This window comes from Astyanax mexicanus, chromosome 12 (genome assembly GCF_023375975.1).
Source record: "Astyanax mexicanus isolate ESR-SI-001 chromosome 12, AstMex3_surface, whole genome shotgun sequence".
Classification (NCBI taxonomy): domain Eukaryota; kingdom Metazoa; phylum Chordata; class Actinopteri; order Characiformes; family Acestrorhamphidae; genus Astyanax; species Astyanax mexicanus.
The window spans coordinates 11,054,152-11,072,500 of NC_064419.1; the positions used below are offsets into that span (position 1 = coordinate 11,054,152).

Below are 18,349 nucleotides of genomic sequence, written 5' to 3' on the forward strand. Positions count from 1 at the left end.
TTGTGTGTCTGCATTTGTGTCTTGACTGACAGCGCAGGTGTGTGAGGGGGATTTAGGGGCTTTGAGGGTCCACAGAGCGGTGTGTGTGTGTGTTTGTGTGAGTGTCTGCACGTGTGTGTGTGGGCAGCGTCTGGATTGTTGGAGTTTGACACCGCTCTGTACACAGCCTGAGGACAGGTTCTGACCTGGCGGAAGCAGAACGGCAGAGGCAGGAGTGAGACACAGTGCAGATGATATTACACCTAATCCCTCAGAGCTGAGGAGATTAACAACCTCACAGGGCTTTAGACACACCCAGAGACGCAACACACACACACACACACACAGATTTTTGAAAAACACTGTCTTCATCACTACCTCTTCATTTTCCCTGTTCCCTTTTAACACAGTAAATACATGCAAGTGTTTCTATGGCTCTAACTTATACCCTAAACAAGTCGCGTTGTAATTCTCATTGCTATATTACACCCCGCTAACTGTCTATTTGCACGTGCTTTGCTTGTGCCGTTAAAATAGCAGCAAAGTTCGCGAATACATCTATCGACAATGCGCCTTTTAATCCAGTGCACTTTATAAATGAATTTAACCAGTCAGGTATTTAAGAGCAGTAAAGCCACTCCTCTGAAGTACAGAGTTATAGAGGAGTTTCAGTGAAGTTTCTCAAGCGCTGAGACTAATTGCAGCAGAATTAGCATTAGCTGCTAATCAAAGCGCTAGTTTGTTTGCCGTTTAGAGGTGAGTATAAGAGACTGTATCCTGCACGTTTGCATGGGACGAACTGCTAGCTTATAGCGCCCTGGGTTACCTGAACATTCAGGGTTCCTTAATCTATCACTATCGGGCGGCATTTATTATTGCTAACCAAAGCTGGTTAGCGCTGCTAACAGTGACTAGCACTCACCCTTGGATAAAATACTGGAATTCTTAGCTCACTGTAAATAAACTGAAGTGCTTTACTCACCCAAATAAACGGTTTTCAGGAGAGAAATCTGCGTAGATTAACATCCTCGTTTGACTTTGAAATATGTACTCTTACTACAGTGTGCCTTATGTTTGAAAACAGACCAGAAAAAAGACGTTCATTGATAGTGCACTTTATAATCTGGTGCACCTGATAGTCTAAAAAATATGGTACACTTTTTTTAACAGCAAGAAACAACACGGTTCTTGCACCATTTTAAAAGACCTTTGTAAGACCTCAATAAATATAATTTAAGATCTAAAAATAGTCATATTTTTTTTTTAATAGAGAATAATTTATTCTCTCCCTGGTAATGTAGTAGGTAAGCAAGTTTACAGCTAATGTTAGTATGTTAGCTAACCTGCCGCTAAGGTTAGTATGTTAGTTAGCTTGCTGCTAACATTATTATGTTAGCTAGCTCGCTGCTAACGTTAATATGGTAACTTTATGTAATTGCTGCTAACGTTAGTATGTTAGCTAGCTCTCCACTAACCTTAGTTCTCTCCCCTGTGATGTAGCTAACTTGCAGCTAACATTAGTATGTTAGCTAGCATGCTTCTAACATTAGTATGTTAGGTAGCTCACTGCTAATGTTAATGTTACATAATTGCTGCTAACGTTAGTATGTTAGCTAGCTCGTGCTAATATTAGCTATCTCTCCACTAACCTTACTTTGCTAACGTTATGGAATATAGCTAACTTACCACTTACGTTAGTATGCTAGCTAGCTTGCTGCTTAGATTAGTATGTTAGCTAGCACTCCTCTAACCTTAGTTCTCTCTCTGGTAATGTAGCTAACTTGACGCTAATGTTAGTATGTTAGTTAGCTTGCTGCTAATGTTAGTATGTGAGCTAGCTCATGCTAACCTTAGTTCTCTCCCCAGTACTGTTATCTAGCTCACAACTAATGTTAGCTAGCTCTCCACTAACCTTAGTTCTCTCCCCGGTCATATAGCTAACTTTCTGTTAACATTAGTATGTTAGCTAACTTGCCGCTAATGTGCTTTTCCACCAGCATTAAATGCACCGTCTGAAAATGTAATACCTACAGCAAATTTACAGTTAATTTAAGACTATTTAAGACCTTAATTACATGTATATTAATGCACAAGACATTTTAAGACTTTTTAAGGACCTGCAGGAATCCTAAACAAGTCTTTTAACAAGCATGTTGATTATTAACAGCAATTCTGAGTAATGTATTAATCAGAAATAAGCAGCACTACAATGTAAATAGATTGCCTCATTAGAATTAATGCATTTGTGTGTATAGAGCAGTTTAGAACAGATTTTTGCACATTTTTTGTATCTTTTTTGTATCATCTTTCTCGTTCTGAGTGAGTGTATTTGATCAGTGTTTGAGCTGAGGGCTCAGTGTTTGAGCTGAGGATGTAATCTGGTCACGTGAGTGCAGAGCCCTGCATGGAAAATCCTCATCCACTGCCCCCCACTCACTCACTCACTCCTCCTCCTCCTCCTCCTCCTCCTCCTCCTTACATTCCTCAGTTAATCATGGCTAATAGCGTCACTGCCCATCGCTCCTGGCTATTCCCGTCCCACAACACACAGCAGAGGGCCCCATTCTCCAGATGTCTGAGTGTGTGTTGAAAAAAGCGTGTATGCATGTGTAGTGTGTGTGTGTGTGTGTGTGTATGTGTATTATGTGTGTTTGTGTGTGAGAGAGAGATATATAGAGATAGATAGAGAGAAAGATAAACAGTTGGCTTAATATTAATGGCCAGATTTATTTACAGGATTAGTGCATATGAATATTCATTCAGTGTCTCTCCTCCATTCAAATCGTTCTCAATATAAGCACATCTAAGTGCTTTTAACCCATTCTGAAAAACACATGAATCCTGAATACGACAGAATTGTGCATGAATGGATCCTTATCTAAGCCAGAGTAACACATAATCTTATTAAACAGGATGTGCACCATTGAATGGCTATATTGTATATGGTAATATAACTAACACCCACCACATGAAATGACATGAAAAGGTCTACAGACCCTATTTTAGTGATCTTGTGCAGCTTGATTTAGGGCATGTCAGTGTGTCTTTGCTATCATAATGACGGGAAAAGTACAACTTGTGCAGCTCAAAACACACAAAAGATATGTACTAATTCTCTTAGTTAATCATGTGTGTGTTTTTTTTTTTGCCTCAGCAAGTCACTTGCCGTTTCCTTTAAGATCAAGGTGCGCTCTGACTTCGCCAAATTGCTATTTTAATGGCGCAGAGCTTCTGCGCTACTCAGCTAAGGGAACTGAGCTGCACGTTCACACTGTGAAGGTGCGAGATCAGGTAATTTACGGGAACATTGATGTCCTTTTATTTTATATTCTGTTTATGGTTGGCGTAATGACTGTTGACCGCTTGATTGTTGACTATTGTCAGGGTTTTAATCAGTCAGTGGAGCACCTGTATGTTGTGCCACCAAGATAGCAATACACCAGTAACTTACCTGAACACGTCCCATTTCCAGACAACCAAAGTCAGATGCTATTTCAACGGCACAAGTGGAAGGCATGAAAATAGACTGTTGGCGGGATGTAAGATAGCAATGAGCATCGCACAAATGCGCACAAACTCATACTAACCATTGCCCTTTTTTCTTTTTTCTTTGTCTGTATTCCAATCCTCATTATACATTTGATGTATCATGCTTGAACAAATAAAAAAAGGGGTCTTCATTACAGAATCCACTAGGAATGTAGATTAGATTAGAACTAGAGGTGGGCCATGCAACAAGACAATAAGCCAAAATATTATAGTACATGAATGCATGAAAGTACTGTAATGAGGAGTTCTGGAATGTTCATCTTAAAGCTCAGATCTTAATCCTATTGAGATTCTGTAAAAAAATATAAATCTTTTTAAATTATTTTTTTTTACAATATATTTTTTTTCCGAAAATATATTTCTTTATGAAAAAAAATGTACAATACATATTTTGTTCAGTTTTTTGAGCTCACTTTTTTCTTAAAATCCCTGGAAGTTTACTTCTAACTTTTATACCATTTACGTCCACTGGATTTAGAAGCGTTTCAGATTATTCCCTGGAACTGAACTTAAATGCTTAAATAAACAAAAAAATATGTGGTGTAAGTATGTATGTTTGGAAATAAAATAACTATATTTTTATGAAAAGAACACCTTGTGAACTGTACAGCTTGGGCATGTGCGGATCTACCTTTACCTACCTATGTATCTATCAAGCGTAGATCTATCATTGAGCTGAAAAGACAACGGCCTCTACAACAGGATTCTGATCCTACACATACCTCAAATCCACCACGGACCACCTACAGACCTGCACAAGCTTTTCGACTGGCCCTTAGAGTTGAATACATTATAGAAAAATTGTGAACCTTACATAAGCTATGCAGTACCACCCACACATATCTCAGGACTCTTCTGCAAAGAGAAAATAACTTCAAGAACTGAAAGACTTTCAGCAGCTACAGAAAAAGTGTCTGTAAGCTGTAATTTCTGCCAAAGCTGGTGTTACCAAGTACTGACTCTGTAAGCTGTCCAAGCTTGCTTTTTTTGTTGTTGTTTTATTTGTAATGAAAGACTAATTTTTGCATTATAATTTGTTGAGCATGCAGTGTTTCATGTTTGATTCAATACGGAAGCTTTGTTTAGCTAAAAAAACACACTAAATGTGTCACTGTCGGTCAGGACTACATGAACATTTGCATGCCACTGTAGCTACATTATTAATTTCTCTTCTCTTGATACAGATGAATGTCAATAGAAACTACAGATAAGTAGAATTGACTGACAGATCAAAATGTCTATTGATATTTACAGTGACTTTATGTGCATACAGCTCTGGAAAACAAAACATAAGAGACCAGTTAAAAATGATAATTTTACCAAATTGAAAACCTCTGGAATATAATCAATAGTAAGATGGATGATTACAGCCATCAAACCAAACTGAACTGCTTGAATGTTTGCACCAGGAGTAAAGGCATAAAGTTATCCAAAAGCAGTGTGTAAGACTGGTGAAGGAGAACATGCCAAGATGCATGAAAACTGTGATTAAAACCAGGGTTATTCCACCAAATATTGATTTCTGAACTCTTAAACTTTATGAATATGAACTTGTTTTCTTTGCATTACTTGAGGTCTGAAAGCTCTGCATCTGTTTTGTTATTTCAGCCATTTCTCATTTTCTGCAAATAAATGCTCTAAATGACAATATTTTTATTTGGACTTTGGGAGAAATGTTGTCTGTAGTTTATAGAATAAAACAACAATGTTCATTTTAGCAAAATCAGAGAAACTGATTCAGAAACTGAAGGGTTCTGTAAAAAAAATCCAAAGCTGTATTTACATTGATACATACACATATTTTAGGCTTTATTTTAGTGATCTATAGCGCAACACTTGATTGCGCATCATGCAAAACATGCCTTGCAAAGCTCAAAATGTGCAAAAGGCATGTACTAATGCTTAAATTAATCATGGGTGTGTTTTGGTGTAACATGAAATAAACCAATCAGTATCTTAACAGCGTGGAGCTTTTGAGTGTCTCAGCAGAGGATACTGACCTCTGTGTTCATACACCAGCAGCTCATTTAAGGGAAGAGCAATATAATTTTATTCATTATTTTGTTTATTGTTAAGTTAAAAGTCAGGTTTGTGCTCTGCAGCGCATACATGTGTGTTAAACGAGTGGCACACCTATAGGAATGGATGATGATTTATAAGGTTTATTTCAATCAGTGGAGCACCTGTGTTTTCCACCACCACAAATTTAGCTGAACACACCTCAGGGGTGTACAATCGGGCCCCTAGTGTTTTTCTCTTACCTCTTAAAAGAACCCATTGCTAGTAATCGACTCATGACAGCCCCTTCTGCCTCTCCAAAGAATACACCCGTCTGTGTGAGAGACAGACAGACAGAGAGAGAGAGAGAGAGAGAGAGAGAGAGAGAGAGAGAGAGAGAGAGAGATACAATTTTGAGATAATAACAAAAAGGTAAAGGAGCTGAATGACAGTGGAGACTAATGGGCTAGAAGAGCAGTAGGCAGTAAAAAGAAAAAAGAACACATGATGGACGAAAGAAGAAAGCTCACTGACACAGCCTGAGGAATGACAAGATCCTAAGTGACACACGTGTCTGTGTGTGTGTGTGTGTGTGTGTGTGTGTGTGTGTATGTATGCGTGTGTGTGTGTAAACAGGTGATTACACATGTGATGAATGTATTAGAGCCAGAGCCCGTCATACAATTGCAAAAACACAATCAGGAGAGGCTGCTGTGGTTAATGATTATATAACTGATTTCTGCTCTATAGAGCACTGATTCACAGTCTGCACACACACTATATAACACTGAGGATTCTATATCTATATATATGCCCACCTACTTATTCACAGGCATTCACAACATCCCGCATTTTCAGGATTATATTGTGGAGGGTAACAAATAGCTTAGCAGAATAGAATAGAATAGAATAGAATAGAACAGAATAGAATGGAATAGAATAGAATAGAACATTGGACATTGATGAATAATAGCTGATAATAGATAACAAATTGTTAGTAACACAATTATCCTTAATAAGAGCACCTAAATTAGTCCTTATGTGTTCATTCATAGTCTGGATGACTTCTGTATTAAGTTACAATGTAGTGAAATTAAAAATAAAAATATTGTCCAAACATTTGACTGACACTATATATATGCACCATCTATATTATTAAAATCACTGGAAGGCTCAGTAAATGACATAAGTAATAATTATACAGTAATAATGTAGGGGGTGGGATGTCCATTGAACATTGAGGGTAAACCTCATTTTTAGTGCAGCTAAGCATTTGCAACTTAAAGGGACTGAAAAAATAAAAAAATAATTAAATTAAATTATTAAATTAATCAAATGAGCCAAAATAAAGAACTTATTTTAATTAAATCTGTAAAATACTTAAGAAAAACAATATAGGATTTAATTAAAAAGAAAAAAAATAATTCAGAATAAAAGAAAAGGTAGACGGACTAAAATTTAAAGCAAAAGAATTAATGAGATAAATAATCATAATAATAAAAGATACCAAACACTTAAGAAATAGAGGTCTAAAAAAATTCAATAGCTAAAAATAACAAACATTTTTAAGAAAGTAAATGACAGTAGAAATAAATAAATGGACAAAATAAATGAAATTAAAGGGTAAGAAAAAATGAATAAAATAAATAAAAGAATGAAATTAATCAAATTTATAAAAAAACAAAAGGTAAAACAAATAAAATAATCAGAAGGACAAACTAAACTAAATGTGATCAGGCATGTACTGCAAATGCCTTAAGTCTGGGTATTACAGGACAAATGCAAAAAACTTCATCAGATAAACATTATCACCAAATTATTTACAAATATATTCGAGTAAAACTCATATTATTTGTCCTGTGTTTATAAACAACAACTCAAACTAGAATTCAACCCAAAGAGGCTAAATCTAAAATGACACAAATACTGACCCAATAACATGATGATGCTCCAGTGCTAAGCCATTTAATCCACAGTCCTGCAGGCCATCGCTGACCCCAATGATTCAAACCTGTTTATTCTAACAGGAAGCTACACTTTCATAGTGTCTTAATATCCTTCTTATATTAACATACTATATATTAATTAATAAAAAAATATATATTAAAAAGTTCTTACCAAAGAGGAGTCTTCAGCTACTAGGATAAAACCATTGTTGTCTATGAGGTAGCAGTTGATGTCCTGAAAGCACAAATAATAAAATAGAACACAGGAACGGGTGTGATAAATACACTGTTGTAGTTAAATGATACTGTATCAATATTGTGACAAACAATAAACAATACGGTATATGGTGGATATATTTAACAGAGCTGTTCAGAGCAAAATTGAGCAAATATTTCTCAATTTTACCTGGATTTAGTTAATTTTCAACCATATACATCTTTAAATATTGTGATATATACTGTGTACCATGGGTATGTATTTTTGTATTATGACATAATATTTTTGCAACTTTGCTTTCCCCTAGTAGTAGTGGGGACACAATAGAGTAATGTGAACATTGATATCCATGTTAGAAAAAATACTACAGTGCAATATTGAAATATAAAAGTAAAGTGTGATGATCATTGTATTGGGTGAATAATGTTTTTAGGGGTAGCACAGATCTCAATTGAGACCAATAATTATTTTCTTTAATTGTGCTCTATTAAAAGCAATGTGCATGTACACATTCACTACCGGTCAAATGTTTTAGAACACCCCCATTTTTTCTTTTATTTTTGCCATTTAAGTTCCTTAGATCCAGTCATAAACTGGAAATGGTTAAAAATCTGGTGTACAAAAATGTGCAGTAAACTGCCACTGTCTTTAAGAAAAACAAATGAACTAAAAACTCAAATAATCACAATAACTAGAAAAAGACACAGAAACACAGGGCGATGAGTACTGTTTTCTACACCTTCAAAAAACTCTTGTAAACTGGAGAAAACTGCTACAGGAAGAGTCAGGTCTGGCTAACCCACATGGAAACAGCTTTAGCTTTCAGCTCAGCTTAACATCATTGGACTAAGTCTCAGGTGAAGTGATAGGTGAAGTGATAAGCAGTAATAAAGTCATTGATAAGATGAAGATGAAAAAAATGGGCCATACATCACTACAGCTACTAAAACAAATAAAAAATAGGGGTGTTCTAAAATCCCTTTTGACTAGTAGTCATGTAAACACAGCTACATTCTGTTCTGATTAGTAGCCCTGTACTTATTACATTATTCATAAGGTAGCCTAGGTCAGTTAAAATGAAATAAAATGAAAAAGTTTTTTTTTTTTTTTTTTTTTTTTTTTTACAAACAATCGTTGTTTAAATGCAAAAATTTTAATAAAAACAAGTTATTAACAAAGATAATATAAGAACATATATTCAAGAGGAGGTGTGCACTTACATCATTGTCACAGCTGATGGAACACTTCCCATCCAGAGCAGGACACTGCAGAATAAAATAAACAAAATATATAAAATTAATGTGTGAAATTATTAATTGTGTTTCTAAAAGCATCAAAACTATTTTTCGCACTATAAGGTGCACCGGATTATAAGGCACATTATGCGACACTAGTAAGGGACAGGGTTGCCAAACTAAGTTAAGTAAAGCTAAGATTTCTCTCCTAAAAACTGTTTTTTTTTTTTGGGTGAGTAATGTGCTTTAGTTTATTTCTTATCACTAAGGCTGGGTGTAGCAGCATTAGCATTAGCGGCTAACCTTGAGCGCTAACTGGGATTAAAATACCAAGAGTGTGCAGATATGTCCTCAAAGATAAATGTGCTACTTAAAAGAGTCTAAAGTATGAAACATATTTTGCTTTATTTAACATGTTTTAATCACAAAATGATTCCACATATAGATTTAGCATAGACTTCAATATTAAATTTAAATGTAAAAAAAAAAGAAAAGAAAAGAAAAGAAAATACATTGAATGAGAAGAATTGTATCCATACATGGAACAACACATTTGAGATATCACATTATTAGAGGACATAGACTCTGGAAGAATATAGATATTAATACCAATAAGCCCACAAAATAAATTATAGAAAGTGTTTTACCTGTCTGCTGGCGGTCCAGAACTTTCTCTGGAAGAACTCCAGCTTCATCTGGATTCCCACAGCTATAAGTATAATATATAATATAATTAGCTTTGTTTCTTTTTTGAGGTTATAGTGCCTTATTGAGGCTTTATGTAAGCAAATAAAGTGCAGGAATAAAAAATACAGTTTTATTACTAGTTTACATTGTTACAAGCTTTTACGAAAATATTTCAGTTGTTGTTTAATACAAATATAGCTATAAATCAACAAAATACACCAAAATAAAAGCATTAAACTAGTCTATACTATAGTAATAAAAGCAATCGATATCTCCTTTAAATATACAGATTTAAAAAAAAAAACATACACCTAAAGCAGTTCTCGGAAAATTAGTGTTCTTACAAGTGCTCATAAGACCCTCTGATTTTTGCTGACTTCACCGTAAGCTCAAATTAAAAAAGGCAAAAAAAAAATGGGAGGGGTAGTTTGGGAGGGGCACTGGGTGATGTATGGGTTTAGAGTCAGGACAAGTGGGAGAGCTGATTGGCTGAGCTGTGTGTGCTGAGTGTGCCTCTGATAACGGTGAGACCCAGTTAGTATTATTGGTTGATTGATTGATTGATCATATTGTGAGTGTCCACCTATAGCACACTTCAACCTGAGAGGGCACTGCAGAGGCAAAAATTGCCATAATAAAAGCATAAAGGTGAGAAAATTTAAAAAATATATATATAAAAATGTTAAGCAGGACATGATATGTTTCATTATTTCAAAAGAACACACTTCAGCTATTAATGAAAAAAAATAGTGTCTCTTTAAGACCCTGCGTCCTCATACGAGGACAATACGTTTCTGCTTCTCTGCACCATGATTATATTTAATTGTTGATCTTGTGACCTCATATGAAGACACTGCTCATACCATCTAGTGGTCACATGACAAAAACACACTCAACAAAATGGATGGAATCCCAGTCAAATGTTTCTACAGCCAGTCCAGACTGAAACATGGGCCAGGAAAATTTCTCATCCTATTTTAGGTTTGAAACAAGTTTATTTACTCGGTGTAGAAAGCTAAAATATTGTTTTTAGACAAATTTGGCCCTCCTGGTCCCAAATGGTGAGGATCATATATATATATATTTTTATTTTATTTTATTTTATTTCAAATTTTTCCCATTTTCTCCCCAATTTACACGGCCAATTACCCAACCCACTCATTAGGACTCCACCTAATACCCCAACACAACAGGAGGGTGAAGACTAGCACATGCTTGCTCCGATACATTTTAAGTCAGCCACCGCACAGAGCGCCATCTACCCACCCAGAGGGAGCAGGGCCAATTTTGCTCCCTCTGAGTGCATGAGTGGGGGTTTGAACCTGCGACCTCCTGCTCATAGTGGCAGCGCTTTAGACCGCTGGACCACTCGGCGCCCATAGGAGGATAATTTTTAAATGGTAAAATAATATGCTGTGCCCATATGAAAGGCAAAGGCAAAGTTTGACTTTTTGAAGGTTTGAAATGTGTTGCAGGTCTGATATGCAGAAATGGAAGTTCAATGGATAACAAAACAAGACTTAATAATTTGGGTATATACCGTCCACAATGAAATAAAGACCTAAGTAAGTCTATGTAGGAAACACTGCAGTTTTTTTTTTGCATTATAATTATAAAATAAACTAAAACTAAAAATGTCACTGTGTGTTTATGTTCAGCCTACATTCATACTGTGTGTGTGCTGTAAAATAGGTCATGCCTGTATTATTCTTGTTGACAATTATGGCATTACGCTGATTCACCACACACACACACACACTCACACACACTTACACTTGCTTGCATGCTTGAAAAGGGCAAACTAGACCCTTGGGAATTAGAGTCAGATCGTGCTCAAGAGAAACATAAAGATCAAATTAAATCAACTAATATTAAAAGTATTATTATTCCATTTTGTTGACACGTTTACCTGCCACGAGAACACCCAGCACAATATTAAAGTGGGTCGGCATCACACTGCTGACCCTTTAAACGCTGAAACCGTACTCCAGGACATTCTCTTTAACATCCTGTTCATTCAGGGCATGTAAAAATACACCACAGCTCTCTCTCTCTCTCTCTCTCTCTTTCTCTTTCTCTCCACAGTCCTCTCAGGCGATCACATATCGGCTAGTCTGGCTGCAGTCTCCTGCTCTGCCACGACACGACCGCTTACAACCAAGCTAAAAACATCTCACACAAGCTGAGAGCACCAGCAGAGCAGATTATGGATCCGGATGCAGTAAATTACTCGTGTGTGAGCTTGTTGATGGAGAGGTATCCTTGCTGTCCGTTGAAGAGGAAGGAGAGCTCTTCTACTTTTAGAAAAAGAGCTAAATTAGTTTGTCAAGGAAAGTCTTGAGTTTCGGCGAGCGTGGCTTCCTGCAAAACAGAGTCGGAAACGATTGAAGGTTTAAAAAGACAACCCTTACTGTTTATAATATATTAAACCCCATAAACTTCACCAAAAACTGTGTTTTTTTCATATACAACTATGTTGTAAATGAATGCTGATGCCATCCAGACTTTGACGGTTAACTTGCAGTTTCTGAGGCTGAGGTAACTCTGAAGAACTTTTAGAGAAGTCTTGCTCTCCCTTTCCTGGGACAGTCCTATTGAGTGCCAGTTTCATCCTAACAGTTTCGATTGTCTTTGCGGGGGTTGAATTTGAGGATACTTTTAAAGTTCTTGTAATTTTTGGGACTGACTGAACTGAACTGAGATTTCTCAGTCATTTTTTCTTTACTTAGTTGAGAAGTTCCTGCCATTGTATGAATTAGAACATTACTTAAATAGAGCTATTGACTGTTTTCCAACTCTACCTCTTCACAACTTCACAACTGATGCTCTCAAACCAACATTAACAGATAAAGAAATTAAAGTAATTAACTCTTGATGAGTTCAGCACAGCTGTTAACTGAAAGCCTGAATTCCAGGTGTTTCTACCTCATAAAAAAACTGACTGAGAAAATCCTGCCAAGATCTAATAATCTTCTGATCTTCTAGGTTCCACTTTAAAGAATCTGAAATGTAAAACATATTCTGATTTTATTAATTCCATGTTTTTTTCTTGGTTTTTCAAAGTTTAGGTATTTTAGCATTAATCTACAATGCAGAATATTTTAAAATAATAAAACACCACTGAATTTAAGGTGTGTTCAAACTTTTGGCTTGAATTGTAATATGTATAAAATATTTAATTTATTTAGTTATCTCATCTTTCAAAGTGGGTTTTAGACCATCTGCAGATTTCTTGATTAACCAGTGCAGAGACGTTAAAAAAGATGGACGTTGTGTCGCCGTTTCCATTCATTCAATGAAAATGAAGCCAAAATCTTCCACCATATTGGCGATCCTGAAACCCGAGTCTGCGCAGTAGAGACCCGAGGAGGGAGAAAGACTGTGGAGAGACCGCCTACTCATTTAAATAACCCCGCCCCTGAGGGCTGCCTCCACAGAGATATACACAATCTGTGGTCCCACCCCGGCTAGGTGTAACCCAGCCCTTTTACAATAACCGCAACTTTCTGAATAGAGCTGAATAACGTTTTAAAAAATGAATTTTGTGGGGATATAAAAAGTTAACAATATAAGCAGAGGTTACACTAGCTGTTACATTTAAATAATGGAGGTAGAATTACAGTATATTGGAATTAAAACATGATTAAAAGTTGTCTGTTTTGTTATTGAAACCTATGGGGATGGGTGGGGTTACACAGCTTTCTGAAACCGAACAGCAGGGGGCGCCCGACCTGTGGTGGCTTCACTTTTGAGAGACGATGCTATACACAGTCTATGATACAGTTGTATCCAGTGTGATTAGTTTGTTGATTTTCCAATGACCCAGAGAAATGTTTTTATGTCCTTAAGGTTCTTTTAGTTTTGCCCAGGTTTGGAATAACACTAACAGTACATAAAAAAATACAGTGCCAGTATTGAACCAAGCAACTACTTCAAAAGCATCTAGACAAACAAATTTTGCGGTTCTAAAAAAGAAAGAAGAAAAAGAAGAGTCTATGGACAGGGCAGACAGACAGGACAACTGCATCACTGACTGACTGACTGATCATCACTGTCTTACAGCAGTCTGTGTGATGGATCATATAATAACATTATAACAATAAGCACAGGCAGTGTTAGGGATGTAACAATACCAGGGATTTGGTGGTCCATATCAATACCACTAAAATACTTAAATACTTCTCAATATCAATTCCAATACCAAGACTTTATAAAAAAAAAATATTGGTTCTTAGGACATCCCTAGTCAGTGTTTTATTATGTGTTTTTGGTCCATAGTCAGTGTGTTTTGCCCTAGTGTGTGTTTGCTGCCTGATCTCTAAATAACGTAAAATCTTAAATCCTGAAATATTTAATTTAGTATAACTATGGTTTACTGAAAACACAATTAGTCCTCTAAAGGTTTAAAAATCATGTCTTTGTTTTCTATCATCTACTTCAACCATTTTAATATATAGACTTAAGCACTTATAGTGAAGACTACTTTTAACCCTTGTGTGGTGTTCATATTTTTGTTACTCGTTTACTTTGTTACTTGTATTTAATTCAGTAAAATTAAGCAATTTTACATTAAAATGCTTTACACATGCTTGCTTCACCTAAATTGCAAGCAATATAAACAGCTTACATGGTTAATATTTGCCCTTTACCTTTCTTATGTTACATTTCTTTCAAAAAGTGCTACTCTTTTTTTTATTAGTTTTTTAATAAAATGTAAAAGAAAATGAATTTAACTCAAGATATGAGTAGAAAATTTGTTTAGTTTTAATTTACAAATGAAGCAATGTTTATTAGCCCTTGGCCAAACATACTGTATGTAATATAAATGTGTAGGGGGGGTGGGGGGTGTACAGTGTGTGTTTATGGAAAATGTGTTTTGATATATGTTTTTCACCAAAAATGAGCCAATGCCAATGAGTTTGAGTTAGAAAAAATATTTTTTTAGTATCATTTGATGAAAAATGAAAACGGGTCCTACAGACTCGAACACCACACAAGGGTTAAACGCATTAACAGTTGTACTGAGCAGAAATGTTCACATCCAAATATGCAAAGTCAGGACTGAGAGTGTAACAGTCTAAAACTCATCATTACACTAATTTGATGTGCTATCATCATCCAGAAAGCTTATATGGCCTCAATTCAATGTTGGAGATTAGGAATTACCACATGGAGCGGATATGATTAGATAAATGAAATGAGAGATGAGTGCAAATGTGTGCATGTGCTGTTAGTGTGTGTATGTGTGTGTATGAGTGCTGATGATGTACTCTAGAGTGTAATTCATGTTCTGAACTGATCTGTAGTTAATATAAAGCTGTCAGATTTCTGCTCCTCAGTGCATGTATATTAATACACTGCCTGTTACAAAGAGATCATCAACAAATGTACAGACTCAAGTGAGAGTGAGTGACAAGTTCACTATCTACTGACCTGAGATTCAAACAGCCTCACACCTCATCAGGGGTCCAAAAAAAAGTGAGCTGGGATAATGAAGGGCCTGTCAGTGATCATATTTCACCACCCATACCCCCATAACTCAACAGTATCATATGTGCTCTACGCAGAAAAACATGTGCGGCAAAAAAAAAGTGTTGCTTGCTTAGATGACAGCTTTGCACATCCTGGTATTTCCTCAGTCAGATTTATGAGGTGTTTGAGTAATGTTCTAATATCCCATAATTTAGCAAGAACTACTCAACTAATAAAGAATAAAAAAAAAATACTTTAGGAATGAAGGTCAGACAATCCTGAAAATTTTAAGAACTTTAAAAGTATCTCCAACTGAATTTGCCATGACCATCAAAAACTTTATGATGATGAAACTGGCACTCATCAGGACCACCCCAGGAAAGGAAGAGTGAGAGCTACCTCTGTTGCACTTGTATTAAGGAGCCGTAAAGCCACTCCTCTGAAGTATTATACAGTGTTATACAGGAGTTTTTTAGTTTAGACCTCCAGCACAGAGGCTAAAGCAGCATTAAAACATTAGCCGCTAACCGTGCTAAGTGCTAGCCTTTTTGCCATTCAGGGGTGAGTATTATCTGCCTGTAGCCTGCTGCTAACCCCGGCTAGCACTGCTTGAGCAGCATTAGCATTAGCTGCTAACTACGCCAAGTGCTTAGCCTAGCTCTTTCTCTGTTCAGAGGTGAGTATATTTGACTGTATTCTGTGTGTTTATCGTGATTAAACAAGCTACATAGGACGAACTGCTAGCTAATATCACTCTGGCTTACCGGAACACTCAGGGTTCCTCAGTGTATTGCTGTTGGGCAGCATTTACTAGCACTGATGGCGGCTAGTGGTGCTACTGCTGCTGCACCCAGCCTTAGTGTAAATCTGGAAATTTAAGCTTACTGTACATAAACGGAAGCGCTTTACTCACCCAAATTAACAGTTGTCAGGAGAAAAATCTGTGTAGATTAACATCCAGTGGAAAAAAATGTTTTTTTAAGAAATTACAGTTTTGTTTACTTAGTTGTTCCTTCTTAGTCTTGATGACTTGAGTATTAATTTACAATGTAGGACAAATATTAGACCATTGAATAAGAAGGTGTCTCTAATTTTAGACTGGTACTGCCTTTTGGAAATCAGTTCTTTTTCAGGTTTTTACAGACAGAACAGAAATGGACAGACAAGAACAGGACTGTATCTGTTAATCTTTTTACCCAATCATCTTCCCAGTTTAGCTAAGCCAATTTGGCCACACACTTAATTGCAATGCTTCTGACACTAGGAGGCCGAGAACAAGCCCACGTGAAGTCAGCCACCACCTGTTTTCAAACTGTCACCAGCCAACCCACTTAGAGAAAGCGCCGAATCCTCAGTTCTGATACATCAGCCAACAGACACCTGTGCCAGTCAGCAAGCAGCACAATGAAAGTGCTGAAGGAAAGAGTGCCATCTTCCCACCCAGGGAGAGCATGGCCATCTGTGCAGCAGGCTTCAGCTGCTGATGGTGAAGCAGGATGACCCATGCTTTGAACTTGTGGTCCTTGGGTCACAGAGTATCACAGTAGCACACTGGCCTACTGAGCCTCTCAAGAGTTCTCCAGTAATGGATATTTTCACTATCCCACAGATTGGATTGTATAAAAAGCTAACTTTTCTTAAAGTACCACAAATACAGAATTGTGAAACTGAATTACAGTATGACCACTGTTACATGACAAGTATCTAATCATGGTCAAGGTCTTCAAAATTCAAAGCACTATTGGGCTATTGGGCTGATATGGTTTAATTAAGGATTTACAAGACTTATAATGTCCCTCTATATTTTAATATATATATCATATATTTACAGACTATAAGGCACAGATAATAAGGCGCACTATCAATGAACGTCTATTTTCATACAGAGGCATTTTAAGCAACAATAGTAAGGAACAAGGGTACCGAAATGTATCCCTTCTAAAGGGGAAGCTGGGGGAAGCACCTAGGTAAACAAAACTGTCATTCTAAAAAAAAAAAAAAAAAAAAAAACAAGTGCAGGATGTTAATCTACATAGATGTATTTCCTGCAAACGGTTTATTTGGGTGAGTAAAGCAATTTAATTTTTTTACAGTAGGCTTAGATTTCCAATATTTTCAACAGTGCGGTTAGCAGCAGCGCTAGTAGTGGTTAGCCACGCTTATCGCTAGTGAATGCCACCCAACAGTGCTAGATTGAGGAACCTTGAGTGTTTCAGTAAGCTAGGGCGCTATCAGTTAGCGGTTTGTCCAATTAAGCTTGTTTTTACACAATAAACAAGAAGGCTACATTCCGATATGCTCACTTCTGAATGGCAAAAGAGTTAGCGCTGTGGTTTGCGGCTAATGCTAAAACTGCTCCAGTCTTGGTGCTGGAGAAACTTCACTGAAACTCCTGTATAATGCTGCACTTCAGCAGAGTGTCTTTACTGCTTCTTACAAACTGACCGGTAAAATTCATGCATAAGGCACACTGTCAATTTTGGGGAAATTAAAGGATTTTAGGTGTGCCTTATGGTGTGAAAAATACAGTATATTATATTATAGAGAAACATCTTGTTGGTCCTCCTTACTGGTGTACATTTAGAGACAGATGCCACAGAAATCTGTTGCAATGACTTAGTCATATATTAGTCATCCTCTAGACCTTTCACAATGGCCAGTTAATGACCACAGCGACATTTTTAACTGGCTATTTTTGAGGAGACCAATGTCAGTCTAGAGTGACACTGACGATTTTTAAATAATCAGACAAAGCCACTGCGCCTGACACACATTCTCGTATAAGACCCAATAGCACACCGCAGCCAGCTGTGGATTAGTAAAGTCATATATAGTAGATGTTTTAAAATTCCTTTAGTCTCATTTATACTGGTTTAGGACCCTGAAATATATAGTCTGGGGTCAGAAGGCTAAGGGCTTTGCTAAGGGCCTAAAATTGGCAGCTATGGTACTCTTCCCAATAAGACATCACAGCATCATTACTAATTTATGCTTCTGAGCCATGTATCCTACACCAGATCCTAGGCATAACCATGTATCTTATATTATAGCCTAGGCAAAGCAATGTATCCTACACTATAGCCTAGGCATAGTCATGTATCCTACACTATATCCGAGGTATAGCCATGTATCCTACATCATAGCCTAGACGTAGCCATGTATCCTACATCATAGCCTAGGCATAGCCATGTATCTTACACTGTAGCCTAGGCATAGCCATGTATCCTACATCATAGCCTAGACGTAGCCATGTATCCAACATCATT

At 36.7% G+C, this 18,349-nt stretch overlaps 1 protein-coding gene across 1 annotated transcript in view; it reads right to left on the reverse strand.

The window, feature by feature from the left end:
- Window positions 1-18,349, reverse strand: part of cacna2d3a (calcium channel, voltage-dependent, alpha 2/delta subunit 3a) — a 413,801-nt gene that overhangs the window by 44,013 nt on the left and 351,439 nt on the right. The window contains exons 28-31 of the mRNA XM_049485574.1: window positions 9,572-9,633; window positions 8,910-8,954; window positions 7,645-7,707; window positions 5,790-5,860 (exon numbers count right to left, since the gene is read on the reverse strand). Coding sequence (XP_049341531.1) covers window positions 5,790-5,860; window positions 7,645-7,707; window positions 8,910-8,954; window positions 9,572-9,633 — 241 coding nt within the window. The remainder of the gene's footprint in view (window positions 1-5,789; window positions 5,861-7,644; window positions 7,708-8,909; window positions 8,955-9,571; window positions 9,634-18,349) is intronic.